The sequence below is a fragment of the Danio rerio genome, chromosome 13 (assembly GCF_049306965.1).
Source record: "Danio rerio strain Tuebingen ecotype United States chromosome 13, GRCz12tu, whole genome shotgun sequence".
NCBI classification, from domain to species: domain Eukaryota; kingdom Metazoa; phylum Chordata; class Actinopteri; order Cypriniformes; family Danionidae; genus Danio; species Danio rerio.
In genome coordinates this window covers 26493854-26512455 of record NC_133188.1, presented here as the reverse complement: position 1 = coordinate 26512455, position 18602 = coordinate 26493854, and the positions used below count along the sequence as shown (strand labels likewise).

General features: G+C 35.8%; 1 protein-coding gene across 9 annotated transcripts in view; it reads right to left on the bottom strand.

Moving 5' to 3' along the window:
- The window catches only part of khdrbs2 (KH domain containing, RNA binding, signal transduction associated 2), a 130830-nt gene that overhangs the window by 62746 nt on the left and 49482 nt on the right, over positions 1-18602 (bottom strand). For 6 of the 9 annotated variants that reach the window (XR_002459813.3, XR_012388697.1, XR_663203.5 and 3 more), the window contains 1 exon segment: positions 9409-9525. The exons of the other annotated variants lie outside the window; for them this stretch is intronic. Coding sequence is in view for 2 of the 6 variants with exons in the window: in XM_073919978.1 (XP_073776079.1) it covers positions 9409-9525 (117 nt within the window). In the remaining 4 variants the exon portion in view is untranslated. 9 annotated transcript variants of the gene reach the window in all.

The following is an 18602-nucleotide window of genomic DNA, read 5'->3' as shown; positions in this document are numbered from 1 at the left end:
TATTGTTTGGTTTGCTGATCCTTGGATGTACAGATTGTTTCAGTCACCCTTTCAAAAACTGAACAGACAAATCTATAGCCATAAAGATTCAAGGCGGACTCTTAATTTCATATGTATAACAAACCTGTACCAGCTCAAGGTGACTTTTTATAATGGAATAAGTTTGCATTAATGATTGCCTTTGGGATTTAAAACAACTCAACAGGCTCTTGTTTGAGTTCTGCCAGAAATTTAAATAGATTTCAGACCACAGTTCATTTGCATTGTTAAAACAATGGTAGGAGTGTGTTGATAAAGCTGACAAAAGAACATTCTGCTTGTAGAAACTCAAATCACTGTCATTTGGTTTGCATAATCCTGCTTCATTTTATTCTTTTGGAAACTTTTTACTTTTTTTTTTTTTTGAGTAAGACTATTTAAATAAAAAATAAAATATTGGTCCGAGTTGTTTTGATCAAATATAAAAAAAAGGCAAACAGTAATTATGAAACTAAACACTGTGCACAACATATGTTTAAACTCTGAGGGAGAATTCATTAAGGATTAAGGCCTTAAAACTGTCTTGAATTTGCATTCTTTCTGCATTGCTTGAGTACACAGTTCACTTAAGGAATTATGTAAATCAGGTAATGGTAAAACTAGGACTGAGTGCACAATGTAGACACAATCTAAACAATGCAGGTTGGGAATCCAGAAATGGATGCGGGCCATGAATATACTGTATGAATACTGTGCACTCTAAAAAATGCTGTGATGTCATAACCCAATGCTGGGATGTAACCCAATATTTGTAACCCTATGTTGGCTCATATATGGTCAAACCCAACACTGGGTTTCAATAAATCAACACTGGGTTATAATACACTAGTCAAATAAGTTTAAGTTGGCTTTGTTCATATTTGACCCAACATTGGGTTACAACAATCTTGCATTTTTAGAGCATGTGGGTCAAAGACATCCCAGTTAGGTGAATGTGTCAAATTAAATGTATTAAAGTAATGTTATTTATAAACCACCAGCAAAGTATTTTGTAAAATGTGTAAAATAACACAATTATTTTATAATAAAGTATAAAATAACTTCAAAACTATCATTTAGTGTAATAGAATTTGATTTTCATTCATTCATTTTCCTATGCCCTTTATATATCAGGGGTTGCCACAGCGGAATGAACAGACAACCATTCCGGCATACTGTTTGTTTTAGAAAGCAGAAGCCTTTCCATCAACAACCTAGTACTGAGAAACACCTATACACTCACATTCACACACTTTCATACACTACGGCCAATTTAGCTTACCCAATTCACATGTAGCACATGTCTTTAGACTGTGGGGGATACCTACGCCAATACAATGAGAAAATACAAACTCCACATAGAAATGCCAACTGGCCCAGCCAGGGCTTGAACCAGCAACCTCTTACTGTGAGACGACAGTGCTAACCACTGAGCCACCATGCCACTTGACTTTGGTTTTATATAACATTTTTAAATAAACACATAAATAAAATAATATACTGTATGCATTCTGAAATAAGTGTTGGCTGTGCTATATTAAAATGACTGCAGTATGTCACATTGTTTTGCTTAAGTAATGAAATATCCAAGAGAATTTGCTCTGAATATGCAGTTTTTTAGAGGTCATGTAGTGTACCAGGGTAAAAAAGAAAACCTTTCTGAAATCATAAAAAACATAGTCAACGACAGTTTGTGGCATCATCAAAAGGCACCCTGAGGCCTGTGTAGTGCTGCAGAAAAGTGAGTTTATTGCTCTTAAATATTTGATATTTCCACCTTTTCATGGTGCGGTAGCTCATGTTACTAAACTAAGTACATCAGAAACAAAGCAATACGCTAACAAAACATGGCAGAGACATCGGAACAGTAAACTGAAACTCTCATATTTTCAGTATCCAGATATGCCAAAAGTACACACGTCATTTACTCAAGTTAAAGTACAGATCGTGTTTAAAACGACTCTGGTATATGCTGAAGTACTGACTACACTTTTGTACTCAAGTACAAATAATGAAGTACAGCCTCAAAAATGTACTTAAGTAAAAATTACACATTACTTGTTGCTGTTTTAGTTTTTTTGCTGGCTAGACCTCACATCATATCCATACATTTATACAAAATAACTTTCATTTTTGATTTTGATGTAAAAATTGTTTAAAATTGCATTCAGTGTGCACTGCAGTATTGCTGCTTTTAGATCAAGAACAAAAACTGCCATTAGTGTCTATGCTTGCACACACAAAAAAAATTAAAGTCTTTATCTTTGCAAATAATAAACGTCTTCAATTAACACTTAATTTTGTCCAAAAAAAGTTTTTTCATTAGGCCATTAGGCTAAAGCTGCTTCATCATCTTTGAAACTAAAATTAAAATATCCCATGTTATCCCATGTTTTTAGAGAATATTTTCTTTCATGGGTATAGTCATTAATGCTGTTAATACATTTATTTTATCCAAAACACCAAACACATGAAAACAAAAGTAATGAGCCTGGTTTAAAATTTAGAAAAGTACAGATATGCGTGTAAATATTTAAGGATTAAAAGTAGAAAATTGTTAGTAAAATAAACTTTTAAATATTAACATTTGCATTTTGGGGCTGTCCTGTAATATTTAAATGATTATTCAAGAGTTCACACTTAGCTGATGATTGACAATAATGCCTTGTTTGGTAAACTGTCCAGGGAAAAGCCCTAAGCTCAAAAGATCCTCGATCCCTGGGATCCCTCCTGTTAGCAGGGCGAGAGGGAAGATTGAGTTTAGGTAGATTTCGAGAACTCCCCTTCTCCTTTGTGGCTAATGATGAATGCTTTATGAGGGAAAAATACTGTTGGCTAGGATCTTGACCATGGTGCCTAGTTAGTTTAGTCAATTTACTTATGATGCACATCTTTGGATGGGAAGAAGAAACCGGGGAACCAGGGGGAAACCCACACGAGCATGGTGAGAACGTGTGAAGAGTTCACATGCAAAAACCACTGTGCCATTTGGAATTTTCTTCTAGAATGATATTTTTTCCAAGCTTCTTATGTTTATGTTCAGTTATTCCATGCTAAATCCAATGGAAATAACCTATTATTTGCCATAAAAGTGAAATTACTGAATAAAGACTTAGGAGCGTGAGAAAAATGCTAATTTTAAAAGGAAATTTCAGATGGCACTTGAAGGTTTTTGCATCTGAACACTTTATGTAAACTCCACACAGAAACATCGACTGGCCTAAGGATTAGAACCAGTGACTTTAATGCTGTGAAGCAACCACGCACACCACTAGGCTGCCTTGCCGCCCGATCATGTAAAAAAGGGGAGGAATAGGGGAGGAGGGGGCGATTCTTCAAGATGAAGATGACGATATGAAGACTATATTAGTTATAGTACTTTAAAAAATCATCTGATTGGAGAATTATGCATTAGCTAATGCAGGTCCAGCCGTGGTCAATCATAAGCACGTGTGTCTCTCAAGATTAGTTTATAAATACACTTTACTTGTTCTTATGACAGTATTTCTTTTTTTTTTCTACACAAATAATGCATTTTAGTGAATGTCTTCTATATATCACTGTAAAAATGCACAACAGTGAAGTAAAGAAACAAAAAAAAATGTAAAAAAAGAAAAAAAACACATTCTAATGTTTGGGTGAAATTAGAGCAATATCATACATTAGCTTTTGCATGCCTGAAAACTACTTTTTCCCTTTTGCATGCAAAACATGAGATCAGTCATGCTTTTAGTAATATAATCACATTAACAAATCCATAAGCAAATATGGTGCACTTTACAGAGCCTCAATTATATAGAAAGGATATATTTGCACTGAAAGGGATATTTAAATTTCTCGTCACAGAGCTAAAGCAGAGCACATCTGTAGCTCCTTATTTAAAATAGATTGCAGGTGGTAAATGTATAAAACAAGGTTTGGCTCTGAACAAATTTTGCTTTCAGAGACCAAATGAGGACAAAACAGCTTTGGTTTAAATAATTCATACTACACTCTCAGGTAACTGCAAATGCATTGCTGATTACACAAACAGAAAAGTTCTGTTGACTTTGTAGAACCCTTCAGGTAACAGAGACTAATATTATCTTGACATTGTTGGGATTGCTCCAGCTCTGAAATATTATTGATTAAACAACATTCAACAGTGTTGCAAATATGCACACATCAACTGAATGGCATATTAATAAGGCAAGTCTCCATGCTTCACTTGAGCCTAACAACAACCCTTAGTAGTGGTCAAATCGCTGTAGCACACAAACCTTGCTTTGCTTATTGCTATATTTCATTTCACACGCAGCATGAAAGAAAACTAATATTTGCTGGATACGAATGTTCATCCAGTGGCCCTGCATTCAATAAAAAATATTGAAATTAACATTTTATTGAGCTAGGGAATTCAGGATGGCCCATTATCAGATGACAGGAGCAGCAAAGCGAGAAATATTACATTTGGAGTGATTCTCTGGCTTAGGTAAATGACCAGCGTGTCTCTCAGGGCAGCTGTTTGGCTGAAGAACAAAATGCCATTTCTAAACATCTCACTCACCATCGCTCAGTCCAAAGCACACATTTAAAAAAGAGCCACTGAGCAAGCTGTACACTATAAATAGTCTCAAAAGCTCATTTATGACCTACACTGTTGAAGTATTTGCAAATAAAAAGGAATAGTTACATTAATTTAAAAAAAATAAATGGCAGGTGTGGTGACCAGAATTTTAATGTTACAAATACAGTAGAAACCGTAAAAAAAAAAAAAAAATCACTTTTATTTTTGTAAAGTAGTACCATATTTGATCAATTTAAATAAATATATATATGCATTTCAAATGTATAATCTCAGAAAAAAAAAGGTACACAGTGGTACAAATAATGTTGCTTAAGAAACAGTTTTGTACCTCTGTAAAAGCTGTACCTTATAAAACAATACATAAGTGTTAACCAACTTCTTTATAACAATATCTATGAAAATAAATATTATTAGAAAGGAAAAGAGATTTTCGAATAATGTCCGTATTAAAACATGAATAATCATTTAAAAGCTTATGTTTAAAGAAACTCATAAACATTAATTATTAAGTTCTATAATACAAAACAACTGGTAAACCAAAACTATAGGTATTGTAAACTAAACATTTAAGGCATTTTTAATAATTATTTGGTAAGCAATTTACGATAAATACATTTTTTATTATAGATACCTGCGAATTTTGGCATTTGCTTTCCACTACACACATGAGCTGGCAAAAGTCCTGCATAAGCAAAGTGTTCATGCAGACATTTTACTATTGTAAAACTAATCAAACATTGTGCATATCTCATTACAATACTTTTACATAACTCTATTTCTATTTTTAAATTAAGTAAATTTAAAAAATTTAATTTTTACAATAAGAGATTACAAAGGTATTGAGTAATAATTGGAGAACAAAAATGTTTATATTGTAGATGGGAGAATGTATTTCTGTTACATTTTTGTTGTAAAATATTTAGCAAAAATAGATCTTTTGATTTATGTTAAAGTATTTTGACTCTTTATTGTAAATTGAAATTGTGCATTTACACAAAAATAAACTTCTTTAAAAACATTGTTTAAAAATGGATTTGATGTTTTATATTTACTGAAAAAAAAATGACGCATTTTGAATATACAGTAGCAAAATGCCTTTAAACAGTTCTTGAAGGAACACATTTGACACTGTTAAGGTACAAAGTGTCTTGTCACTGTACCTTCATGGATCAGATTTATACCTTTGATGAAAGTACAATATTGTATCTGCAGGTTTTAAAAACCAAAGGTACATTTTGGTTTCCCATGGTACAAATTATGTCCTAAAAGTTACAACCTGCAATGGTACAAATTTGTTTCTTTGTCTTAAGGTACATTTCTGTTCCATAAAAAGATACTGCCACAGTGACAAGGGTTTGTACCTTCTTTGATACAACATTTTACCATTTTTTTCTGAGAGTGTACTTCACTAATGAGAAACAAAAGAGCTATAAAAATGTTAACAAACAAAATAAAAACTATAAAAAGTGAAGTGTCATGCAATTCATGCATGTTCTGGTTTTAGTCAATTTGCACTTATTCATCATACAAAAACGCTGTTTACCAGGTAACAGATTTTTACTGTAGCACTTTACAGATTTTCTGCATTAAAATCCCTGACAATTTTCCAGTTCAGAGATTTGGTTATTAACTGTGTACTCTCTAGACTAATTCATCTTCTCATTTAAATGTTTGTTTCATCTAAAACATGCACTGACTTACATTCCAAAGCAACTTGTATAATGCAATTAATGTCAAAGAGGCAAACACATTCACAGTGAGCACACATTTCCCACATGCTGCTGTTACTATAATTTCTGATTGGTTTATATGGTCAATTTAAGGAATTTGTCCAGGCGAGGTGAACTAATTTTTGTTTAGTCTTATCAAAGGATATATATATATATATATATATATATATATATATATATAAATGTGTCATACTCTTGGCTTGTTTGGTTTCTGTTGTTCATAGCCCATTATCATATGGTGTAAGAGTTTTAATACATCTGTCCTAAAGTATATTCATTGTTTTAATGAATTGGAACAATTTGAGTCAGCTTCAAATTCTCAACAGTCCAATCAAAAAGTGTGATTTATAGTCAAGTACATAGACATGGGTATTATAGTCATTATTATATTATACTATTATAGTTTCTCTTTTTCTTTTTAAATGTGATGTGGGTTGTTAATGTGATTATTGTAAAATGTGAGAAATTGTCATATCAACATTCACATTTGTGTGTTTTTTCATATCTACTTAGTTTATTTTTTTTAAAGACATAGTTTTTTTTTTAATTTAGTAAAATGTACAGTCAGTGTATATTCTATTAACATCCATACACTGTATACAGTATATAGCCTATATGGCAATGTCTGAATTAAAGCTCTTCTATACGTCACCAAAATGATGTTAACATTAAGAAGAAATCTACTAAATTAAAGGAAGAAAAAAAACTGTGCTTGTCAAACCATTTTATGAAGTCACAGCCTCCATGCTTCAAATTATGCAGGCTTTATATTATACACTTTGGTGTCAATAAAAAACACTCAATCCTAAGTGAAAAACATTGACAATTAATTAGTAAGCTGCTCTTTTATGCAAACATCACTAAGCTGTTGTGCTAGTCCTGCCATGTGCTACTATAGGTCAGAGCGGTATCTATAGTTATATTGTTTGTGATTTCCCTCTGCCAGAATGTTTATAATGTCAGTAAATGCTAAAAACAGCAGATCCTTCTCTATCTAGGAGCATATAGTGCAGGTAATGATCTTCAGTCTCAGGCTTTGTGCTCTATCAGCCACTGCTGAGGCTTGTTGAACTCACAGAAATGAAAGTTTTACAGGATTTAAAGGATAAAAAGCACTCTGCTCTGGAATAGATGGATATATACAGTACTGCATATATAAACTTTCACTATATGCTTATGGGTAAATCATACATATGACATAAAAAGTGAGAATTAATTCTTAATTAGAAGATTTATTAAAACTGGGATAAAAAAATCAAATATTACAAAAATATATGATTATTTACATGTGTTTTTTTTAATCACAAACATATTCAGGCCTGTAGCCAGTTTGTTGAAAGGGGTCGTTATTTTTATTTTTAATTTTTTCTGAAAAACAACTGCACCTTGCAGTTATTAAAATATATGGTTTAATACTGTATTTTAGAGATATTGATCATAGCCACACTTTTTGATGTACCAAAAATTGTTCTTACCATCTTGCCAAATTACTTACCATACTATTTGACTATTTTAAGTGGTTTTTTTTACAAATGTGTTTTTAATCTGTAAGTTTCATATTACAGTTTTATAAATAATGTTGAGATTAGCATTTTAGATTTGAAAAATTTGAATTAAGAAATATGAAAAGATGCATATTTTTAAAAAAAAAAATTTTATTATCATCTACCATTATATATTGTTTTAGGGATCTGTTAAAACATGTTTTAAATTAAAACTGAAGCCTATACGCAAATAACAAACTAGCTATTACATTTAACTTATCTCATTCAGAATTTGGCCAATTGAATATTTCACAAACAATATTCAAACATAATATTAATAATAATAATCCAACAGAAGATTCCTCTTGGTCTTAAAGCCTTCTTTGATTGGTTAGTTTCCCAATTCATGATAGCATAAAAGTCAAACATGGGATAGGCTAAATGAGCCTGTATAGCGGACCAATTCTGGACCTTTGTCAGCGCGAGGTGGGTCTTTCAAACCACCCAAACCCCCCTGGCCATGAGCCTTATATTACTTAAAATGAGTAAAATACATCATTTCAATTTAACATTTTGATAAAACACTAAAAAAGTAATTATTTATTTATTCATTTTCTTGTCGGCTTAGTCCCTTAATTAATCCAGGGTCGCCACAGCGGAATGAACCGGCAACTTATCCAGCACATTTTTACTCTGCGGATGCCCTTCTAGCCGCAACCCATCTCTGGGAAACATCCACACATACACACACATACACTAAGGACAATTTAGCCTACCCAATTCACCTGTACCACATGTCTTTGGACTGTGGGGAAAACCGGAGCACCCAGAGGAAACCCACGCGAATGCAGGGAGAACATGAAAACTCCACACAGAAATACCAACTGAACTGATGTTCGAACCAGTGACCCAGCGACCTTCTTGCTGTGAGGCGACAGCACTACCTACTGCCCCACTGCTTCGCCCAAAAGTAATTATTATGAAATTAAATTAGATAAATTTTAATATTAGAAAAGTCATAATTATCTCAACTTTTTAATCACAGTTAAATGACATTGTATGTCACAATATCATCTTTTATTAATTTTAAAACAACTATCATATAAAAAAACTGTTCAATAATTATGACTATTAATCTCATTTGTCTAATGTGATTATGATTTACCAAAGCACAATTATCTCCATTCATTGTAGAAACTTTTAAGCGTTCTTATAGACAATACGTTGACAAATGATTTAATGCAGGTCTATTTAAATGCAGGTAGTTTAAAGGCTGTTAATACTTTTGTATGTGATTTTTCAGGTTTTTTTGTTTTAATAAATTTGCATAGTTGTCATTTTGGGGTATTATGTATAGAATTTTGAGGAAATAAATTAAGTTAATCCATTTTAGAATAAGACTGTAAAATAAAAAATGTGGAAAAAGTGAAGCGCCATGAATACTTTCCAGATACACTGTATATGCCTATTTACTCATGGCATTTATTAAAATAAAACAAACGAATTACAGTCCATTAAATAAACCCAATAATTCACTAAACATTCAAAATCTTCAATGCATGTGGTAGACAGGAGGAGAAATAAGTGAGTTGTTGCACACTCATCTTACCTTGCCTTTATCCCTCATTGAACCCTTGCCAAGGATGGACATCTTTGCTCCCGTTTCCTCTTGTAATCTTTTCATGGAATTGCCCCTGGGCCCCAGCAGTTTCCCAACAAAATTAAACTGTAATAGAGGAGAGAAAAGGCAATACGGTTGGTCTCTCACACTGCCTGCATCCTAGACGGCTGCCTCAGTTACCTCACACTCAATAAAAACATTTGAAAGTAAGCTGGTTTTTCTCATCATGCACAAAACCAGTTACAGCGGGAGAATAAAAAACTCTCATTTTTTGGTTCAAAATTAAATCTACGCCAGTTGTGGATCAAGCATATTTTCACGGCTTGCTTTTTGAAGTTTGTCAGAAGCGATCAAAAAGATGAGAGTCTACACCTGTTTCTGCAGGGCACCGCAGCTGCTCATGTGTCTAATCGATGTTTGGGGTCAGTGGTTGGGCTCCGCTGCTTTCAGAGATATTATAACATGTACCAAATGCCAAAAGGGATCTTCAAAACCATCCAGAAGTCCATGCTTGAATGAGGCATAACATAATGAGTTCATTTCCAATGGGGATTCGAGTAATACTACCCAGATGACGAGCAATCCAGCAACTGCTTTGGGGCAGCAACTAACATTTCAGTCAGATCAGCGGTCATTGAGAACACTTGGCCTTCACAGTTTTTTTCCACCCGATTTCTATTGTTTTACCGCCTGTGCATCATACGACTGTCTCTTCAAGGGATTTCTGATTCTTGCGCACTGCATTCAGATTGGGGTTGCTAAGGATTGTCTAATGCCCCTGATAACAACCCATCTTAAGTAGTCAATAAATGCTGCCATCGTAAGAAAAAGTGCCCTTGTGTAAAACGGTGAATCAGATTGCCTTTATAACAGTGTCACTTCATCACTGTCTGCTCACGTTCAGTGTTCATCATTTTCTCTGATGTATTGCCACAATCGCCGTAGCCAGCAGCCCCTCTAAATTCACTTTAGACTAATGTTATTTTTGAGATATGTTTTAAAAACAGCTTTTTTTTTCTCAGGACAATAAAACATAACAAGAAAGTGACTCTTTACTCTTTCTATATATGTGACTATACTGAATATAAAGTACATTTGAAAGTTCAGATGCAAAAGTCTTAGACATGTTATACATTAGCATTTGTCTCAGCCTCCTTTTTGTATTTCAGTCATTTTACTTTTATGGCAAAGAATATGTGGTTTTCATTGCCTCTAAAGTAAAATATTTGAACATTCTGTAAACATAGGTGGGCTGAGTAAAATGCTTACTTTACGAGAAAATTTTACATATGGCACTTTTTTGCACCTGAACTCATCATAGACTATCGAGAGGGGTCTGGCTGCAGACTCTGTGCAGATGCAATCTGAGCTGCATGCAATGCCTTTGAAAGAACTCACCTAACCCCACCCCTAACCATCACAGTGATGTCACTTGCTTCATTAGCTTCATTTCCATCCACCTATTTTTATTTTGGATCAGTTGATGGAAACGCCAAGATGTGCATAAATTTTGGTAATGCGCATAAAAAACACGCACATAACTGAGTCAGCTTGCATCATAAAGGCTGCATTCAGATACTATCAGATGGCAAAAACCTAATGTACTAAAATTAGACATGCTATCTGCTGAACAGGAAAGAAACATTATTTTGTAAGGTCAAAGGAACAGACAGGTTTAAAATGTTGAGAATAGGGGTTTCACAGAGTAGTTCACTGGTCGACTTTAATGCACTCAAATCAAATCAAATGCAGAAATCAAATTATTTGGCTTAATCTGATTAAGATGCAGTGGCACAGTAGGTAGTGCTGTCACCTCACAGCAAGAAGGTCATGCATGGGTTTCCTTCGGGTGCTCCAGTTTTCCCCTTAGTCCAAAGACATGCAGTACAGGTGAATTGGGTAGACCAAATTGTCCGTAGTACATGAGTGTGAATAAGTGTGTATGGATGTTTCCCAGAGATGGGTTGCAGCTGGAAGAGCATCCGCTGCGTAAAACATATGCTGGATAAGTTGGCGGTTCATTACGCTGTGGTGACCCCAGATTAATAAAGGGACTAAGCCAAAAAGAAAATGAATGGAATTATAAGACAATAATAAGATTAAGGTGTTTACATGAGTTACTTTTGGACTGTTCCTTTTATGATCCCATTTTACATGTTATAGCACATAATATGATTAACGTCATTGCATTACCAGGCTATCACTATTTCCTCGGGAGTTTCATGTAATTTCAGGTGTTTCCTTTTTAGTTTGTCTACTTCACTGATGTTTTGCACTTTCACTTTCATTCAGGAACATTTTATGCATGCCCCGCGACAAGGTATGACAAGGTATTGGATGCGAGTATGAACTGCTGGAAGGGTGTTATTTTAATGAGTTTGATACCGCATGTCATATGGGGAAAAATAAAAATTTAAAAATTGCATGTCATTTTGCGATGAAGGTGTCTGTGGTCCTTCACTGACTTGGTAGTTGCAGAGAAAAGTGTCAAACAGCTGTGTGTATATGGAATATTCTGTCACAAAATGCGGTGAAAATCCTACATGACAGTAATAATTTGATTACCTTGATAATGTGACTGAAGTCCGCATACTCCACCTGTCTTAATTCCATTTCTGTTTAGTTTAATTATGACCTTAGTCAGATTAAGGTAATTAAAAATCAGTGTTAACATGGTAGACACTCACATTATTGTCTTAATCGTATAAAAATTGTATTATTGGTGTCCATGTAAACCTACCCAATGGCTGTCCCAAAGAAGTGGACCAATCAGAAAAACTGATGAAGGTGGCTTTGTGTTTCTGTTTACAGACAACTGTTTTATTTGAAAGAAACATGGCGTGGGAAGCATGCTTCATTCCTGGCACAGTTGAAGGTGAGAAATTCAGCAGTGAAATGTCCCACTTGTGTTCCACTCAAATGTCTCAATGTGTTCCAGTCAATCGCACGTCACGGTCATATTTTCACCACATTAGATTTTAATAACATTTCTTGTTTAAAAATGTATATAAAATGCTAGATGTTCTCATACAGCTGTTAGGAGCTGTCTGGGGAGCTCCATGCGATTCTTTAAATACAAACACCTAATCACTCTCTTATCCCTACCCCTCACAGTTACATCACTAGCTTCATTGAATGCATTGTGTCATTTTGTGCATTTGAGACTGCATGTCTCAGCTTGCATATGCAAGTTTGCATTCAGATATTATTGGATGTCTGACAGCATTTGTATTTTTTCCCTCTAAATAACTGGTAATAATAAAGGGTATTTTGCAAAGCTTTTGAATATTGTGTTTAATTATTGATGCCACAAGTTTCTAGTAGACACTGACTTTAATCACATAAAAATCGACTTCAAAAATCTAAAGTCTTCCAGCCCTTAGAATCGTCTTTTCTTTCCTTCTAAGAGACAATAACTCAATTTATGGTACAATTTGGTTTTGAAACATTACAGATTCTCATGGAGCCACAGTGAAAGCACTGGACCTTAACTTTAAGTATTCTGGACACTCTGACACTCTATAATTTTAGACTTGTTTTGCTGTTACCTGTTGCTAGTTTCCAGCCCAGTGAGCCAGACATTACTAAGGAAAGTGAATTTGCCCTTCAAATGTTTGCAAAGGTTAGCTGATATTTGGCGGCCAGAATGAAACAGTTGGCTATAACACGTGTTGACATACCCTGCCTAGCACATGGCTGGAAACTCCTCAACACATGCTCATCCCAGCTAGGCTGCAGATGCAGCTGTAGGAAACTCTAGCAGGCAAAATGCAGAAGAAGTGTCACAAAATGTGTCCAGAGCCACAAAGCAAATGTGCACGGTTTCAGGTGAAAGGGTGAGGTGTGTGTAGGGCAGTATATTTAGCAACATTGCAGCACTGCACCAAAGCGCCATGACCAACCTCTCTGGGAGCGGGTGCGCTGGAGGTGTGCCGTTTGCATCTCCTCTGACGGAGTGTGTATGACAGGAATACTCTGCAGCTGGCTGGGTGCCTCGGAGCAGATGGTTGCCTCAGCTACAGTGTGAAGATGCTCACTGGGCGGCTGCAGTGGAGTGGCCTGTTTTCATTAAGCTAATGAATGTCTGGAGCTGCTCTCCTGCTCCACGGTGGGCAATTTAGGCTTTATTAGGGGGCACAGTTCAGTGCTGGATGAGGTTTGAAGCTATGCAAGCTGTCCCTCGCAGTCTCTGGCAGAGGCAGGCCACAGAATGATGGGCATTATGCAGCACTGACAGGCTGAGGACGATAAACCTGACAACCAGAGGCATAAGTGTCAATCGGCATTGCCTTATTATGAGCAAATGAGACTTCTAAGAAAGAATACGCATGGTGTGCTGTTGTGATGGAGGCTAGATCACAAAAGCCCACACTGCTAGTGCCTGGATCAGCATGCATGCGTGAAAACACTGCAAAATTCCTGGGAAAGCATCCTCTGCAGTGTTTATTGACAACTTCAAAACCTTGGATGGCTATTCACTGGGCTGTCATGCAGAATCACTTATTTTTGGAACCCACTGTGAGTTTAGTGTGTGTGTGTGGCTGGCTGAACAAATGACTTTTCACACATGAGTCCCTTTGACAGGGACCTTCACCTGTGCTCGGCTCTCTCTGATGTGCATTACATTGATTTCTCTGTCAAAATCTTTTCAGAAGCTATTCAAGACCACTGAGGTCTTGTTCAGCTTCATACTGGCACGAGCACCAGACACATTTTATCGTCATCATAACACTCATCTTATTGGAAACATTTCTTTAGATTTGTCAAATGGAGAATGACTGCAAAATGCTTTGCTAGCTTTGAAGTCAGCGTTTGATTAGGATTTCCACTAGATATGTTGCATCCTTTACCAGTGCCCTGTTATCCCTTTTCCACCAACATGGTTTTGTCTGTGCAACACATTTCAGAAAGAAAAGAGGTTCTGGGCTGAAAAAATTGGTTCAAATCTGATCATAATCCTGATAGCCTCAGAGCCAGAAAGCAGAGAAAGCAGTGCTGACATTGTGTATTGCAGTCCCAGTGAAAAATGCAAATGGACTTATTTTTTTAAAAGTCTAAATATGCAGCCTGACATGAAAAAGAGTGAATAAATCAAGGATCTCAGTTTCATTTATTAACAAAAAAGCACAAAATACAGTATTCAAAGGCCCCTACCCATTTGTAATAATTGTGAAGCTTAAAAAATTTGTCACCGGCCAAATACAAATAAAATTCCCTGAACTAAGACCTCCTTTGCATGTTGCTTGTAAAACTTTTTCAGAAAGAGTCTTCAGAGTTTTAAATCTGTTTCGTTCCATCCGGACGCACTGTCTATTTAATTTATGAATGTCATTTTGCGGCACACTATGAGTGCTGTTCTAGAACATTTCTCTTTTGCTGTCCAAATCTCAACAGATTTTATGCAAATAGTTTTTTTTATGCTTATCTAAGTATCTGACTTTTTTCATTCTGCAGAATGAAAGGATATTCATATCTGTCATGAAAACGCAATAGTATACAAATCTATTTTTGGTGCATCTCATCACATCATCCAAAAAACTGGAACAGGAGATCCTGAGGGACACACACAATTTCAATATGCTGCCAGTTTACAATCACTGCCTATTATATTCACTTTAAGCGAAAGAAATATTAAGAACAAGACTGATGCCAACTCATGTTATTTACGGATTCTGCGCCAATTAAAGCTGGAAATATAGACTCTGCAGGAACAGCTACAGTCTGCATCTTATGCAACATAAATGAGGAGGTTGTCTAGGGCTAATAAACTTCTAAATATCCTCGAGGCTGCTTCAGCAAAAAAAATGGCACAAAACTCCTCAGGCTTCACAACAAAATGTTCTGCCAGCCAAAGCTGGCAAAGGATACACTTAACATAACCATTAGCGTAGTTCGGCTGTTTGCCTCTGTTTGAGTTGGAGGTTGAAACACAGCACTGTTGCCATAAGCCGTGAAAGCAGATAAGATCCGCAGATGGGGTTAGATGCTACTGCCAGTGTAGCCAGCTGTGTTGCTAGCAAGGTCTAGCGCTGGCTGATAGCAGGATTATTGGTGTGGATAGGACTGGGAGAGATGTAATAATTGCTAGCAGAGATGGTTGGCCGCAGACTGTGGACACGGGCATTAGCAGAAAATGGTTTAAACAGCGGCTGAGCACAATGGTGTTAAATAGAGGAGCGAGTCAAAGGGCCAGCGCTGGCTGTTAGTGAAGGCTAATGAACTATCAGAGAGAGAGAAAGAGAGAACATTTTGAACCTGTTCCAGTTCACTTTATACTGTATCGTTAACTTTAAGATCAGAATAAGCCAAATTACTTTTGAGCAATGTCAACCAAATGAACACATTAGATCGGTGAACACATATTTGCTATTAGCATACCTTAAAACAACGTATATACTATCAATAAATTACAGTAATTGTGAGTTTACTGAGGGAAAATCTTTGTTATTAGTTATTATGTTTAATAATCTAAAGTTTTGCTATATATCTGAATGTATATACAGTATTTAGTAAGGATTTGCTAAACACTCACTAAGCAAAAACAAGAGTCAGGAGTTCACACTTAGATATTGATAGTAAAAGCAGGTTTGGCATACTGTCCCGAGAGAGAATCATGAGCTCGAAGATAATTGAGCCCCAGGGCTCCCGCCTGGTCAATGAGCATGTAAGGGGTACGAGATCGGGTAGTTCTCCATAGTTTCCCCTGGTAAATGAGGAAAGGGGGAGATAGGGTGGATGGAGGGATTCTTCAAAAACGAAGATGAGGGGAATAATGTTAGTCAGGCTTTTTAAAGTGAATTTGAAATTATCCGATTGGCTTACTAATAATTACAGATGAGTGACTAGCTGTGATCAATCATATTGTGTGCTCCTGTCAAAATTAGTAAGTGAAACTTCACATAAAAGTGATATGTTTTCTAAAAGTATGAAGAACATTCTCTTTTACAATGCTTTAATTTGTACATTACATTACATTACATTACATCACATTAAAGCCTTGAATATACTTACCTTAGATTACTTTTATTGAAAAATAATAGGGTTGTTATGCTACACCCACAGTTAGGTACGTACAATCGGGTCACGTTATGGTCCGAGTATGATACAATAGGAATAAGCAACACATCTCCAGTACTAGCTTTTTTCTGTTTATTTTGAACAGCCTGAAGAGCTTCTTGTGATGCAAAAGTACAAAATAAACACAATTATGAAAACAAAAACTTTATAATTAGGAATCTGAGTATTACATTTAAGATTCAGTAAGCTTCAAAACTGAAATCTCTTTTTTAATGAAAATCCTAGCACTGTGTCCATCCATAACAGCAGGTGCAGTGGACAACAACTGTTCAGTATTATGTGTGTGTTAAGAGAAAGGCATTCCCTTACTCAGAGACTGACAATCTCACAAGATGAGACAATATTTTATATTTCCATTGTTTGATAGACGTCCGTGATCGTTATACACTGGTAACTGGTGCAACGCGTTTTTAGATGTCGTTTGAAGATAAGTAAGTTTCAACTGTTACTCCTAGTATGACTCATTTGCAGGGGCACCACTGGCCGGTACGGGCCATTTGACAACATTTTTTGGGTTTTGCGGACAAAATTGAAGACCGGTGGGTGGGTGTAGGGGTTGTGGGTAGGGGTGATGAGGAAGGAAAAAGGCAAAAGTGAACAGTGGATTGGGGGTGGAAGGGGGTGGTTGAGGTAGAGTGGTGTTGCGGATGAAAGTAAAGAGAGAAGGGGGCGGAGGGATAGGGGGGTTGTGGTTGGTAATGCTTGGCCCTTACAATCGTCCTAACTCCCCCAACCCCAACAACGTCCCTGCTCATTTGTCATACTATCGGAACCAGAGCGGGATGCTGCATGCTTCTGTTTGTGGGGTAGCTAGTGGCAGAAACACTCCTGAGCATTGCAAGATAATAGTAATATTAATAATAGTAATAATACCAATAATTATAATAATAATAATAGACTATTATTATATATTTATCTATAAAATATTTTATAATAATATAAATATTAAATAATTATATTATATATTAGAAAATAACAATAATATATTAATAATAATAAATCTATTGCTCTTGTTATGAACGTGTAGATTTTTTTACCTTCATAAGCATGTGTATTGTCAAAATGTGAAAAATGAGATGCATATAAACAGAAGGCATAGCAAATATGTGAGATATGAAATTAAAGCATGACATTGTGAACAGTGTGGAGCTGAAGTACAGGTATAACAGCCTGAGGAAAAGTTGATGATGGATCCCTTGCATTACAGAAGCCATATTGAGCTCTGACACTCTGGGTCTGACAGCACAGATGCAGGGTAAACAAACAGCGCATTAAGGCCATCTCCGAGTCAGGAGCATGACAGGTTAAAAGACTGCTGGCACTCTTCTCCCCAGACTACACCTCCCATGTCACTTTGGTGTCAAATCTTAAAACAAGCCAATGGCCTGGAAAGGTCAAAAAACTGGAAAGTCACATTTACAAGTTTTCCAAGTACAAAAATATTTGTCTGCTCAAGATCATGGCAGCAAGATCACAAATGAATGCCTTTCCGCTGACTGCTTAGAGAGTGTGTTATTATCCCATGGGGTGCTGGTCATTTGAAACATACTGGGATAAGCCATATAAACCGATTAGGAAAGCAGCCATATTCCCATCGGCTCAGTGTTTCCTTCCATGAGGTTTGCTCTCTCCAAAATCTTTTACCAGCAACTGTGCACCATAAGAAAACCACATTATGAGCTCATGTTTACAATTATATAAATAACCTTCAGAAAACTAACACAGGTGCCTCAGCAGGCATTTTATTCATTAAGACAAGACCCTGCTGGTGAATATATTTCAAAATAGGAACTAATAGTTATCACCATACTTGACCAGTTGACTGATTACTTTAAGAATCACAAACATTTTGTGTGCCTAAACATGACAACAATTCAGAGGAATCATTTTAACCAGCGTTTATTGGAATAGCTGTAAAATTGAAATTTTGATTGTATATGGCTTGATTTTGGCAGACGAGATCCAGGTAACACTTTATTTTGATGGTCCATTTGAGTATTAGTAGACTCTCTGCTTAATATCTGTTGATGAATTAACAGACCATAAAAAAAACTTTGCAAGTATGTGTCAACTTACACTAACCCTAACCCCAATTTACCAGTCTA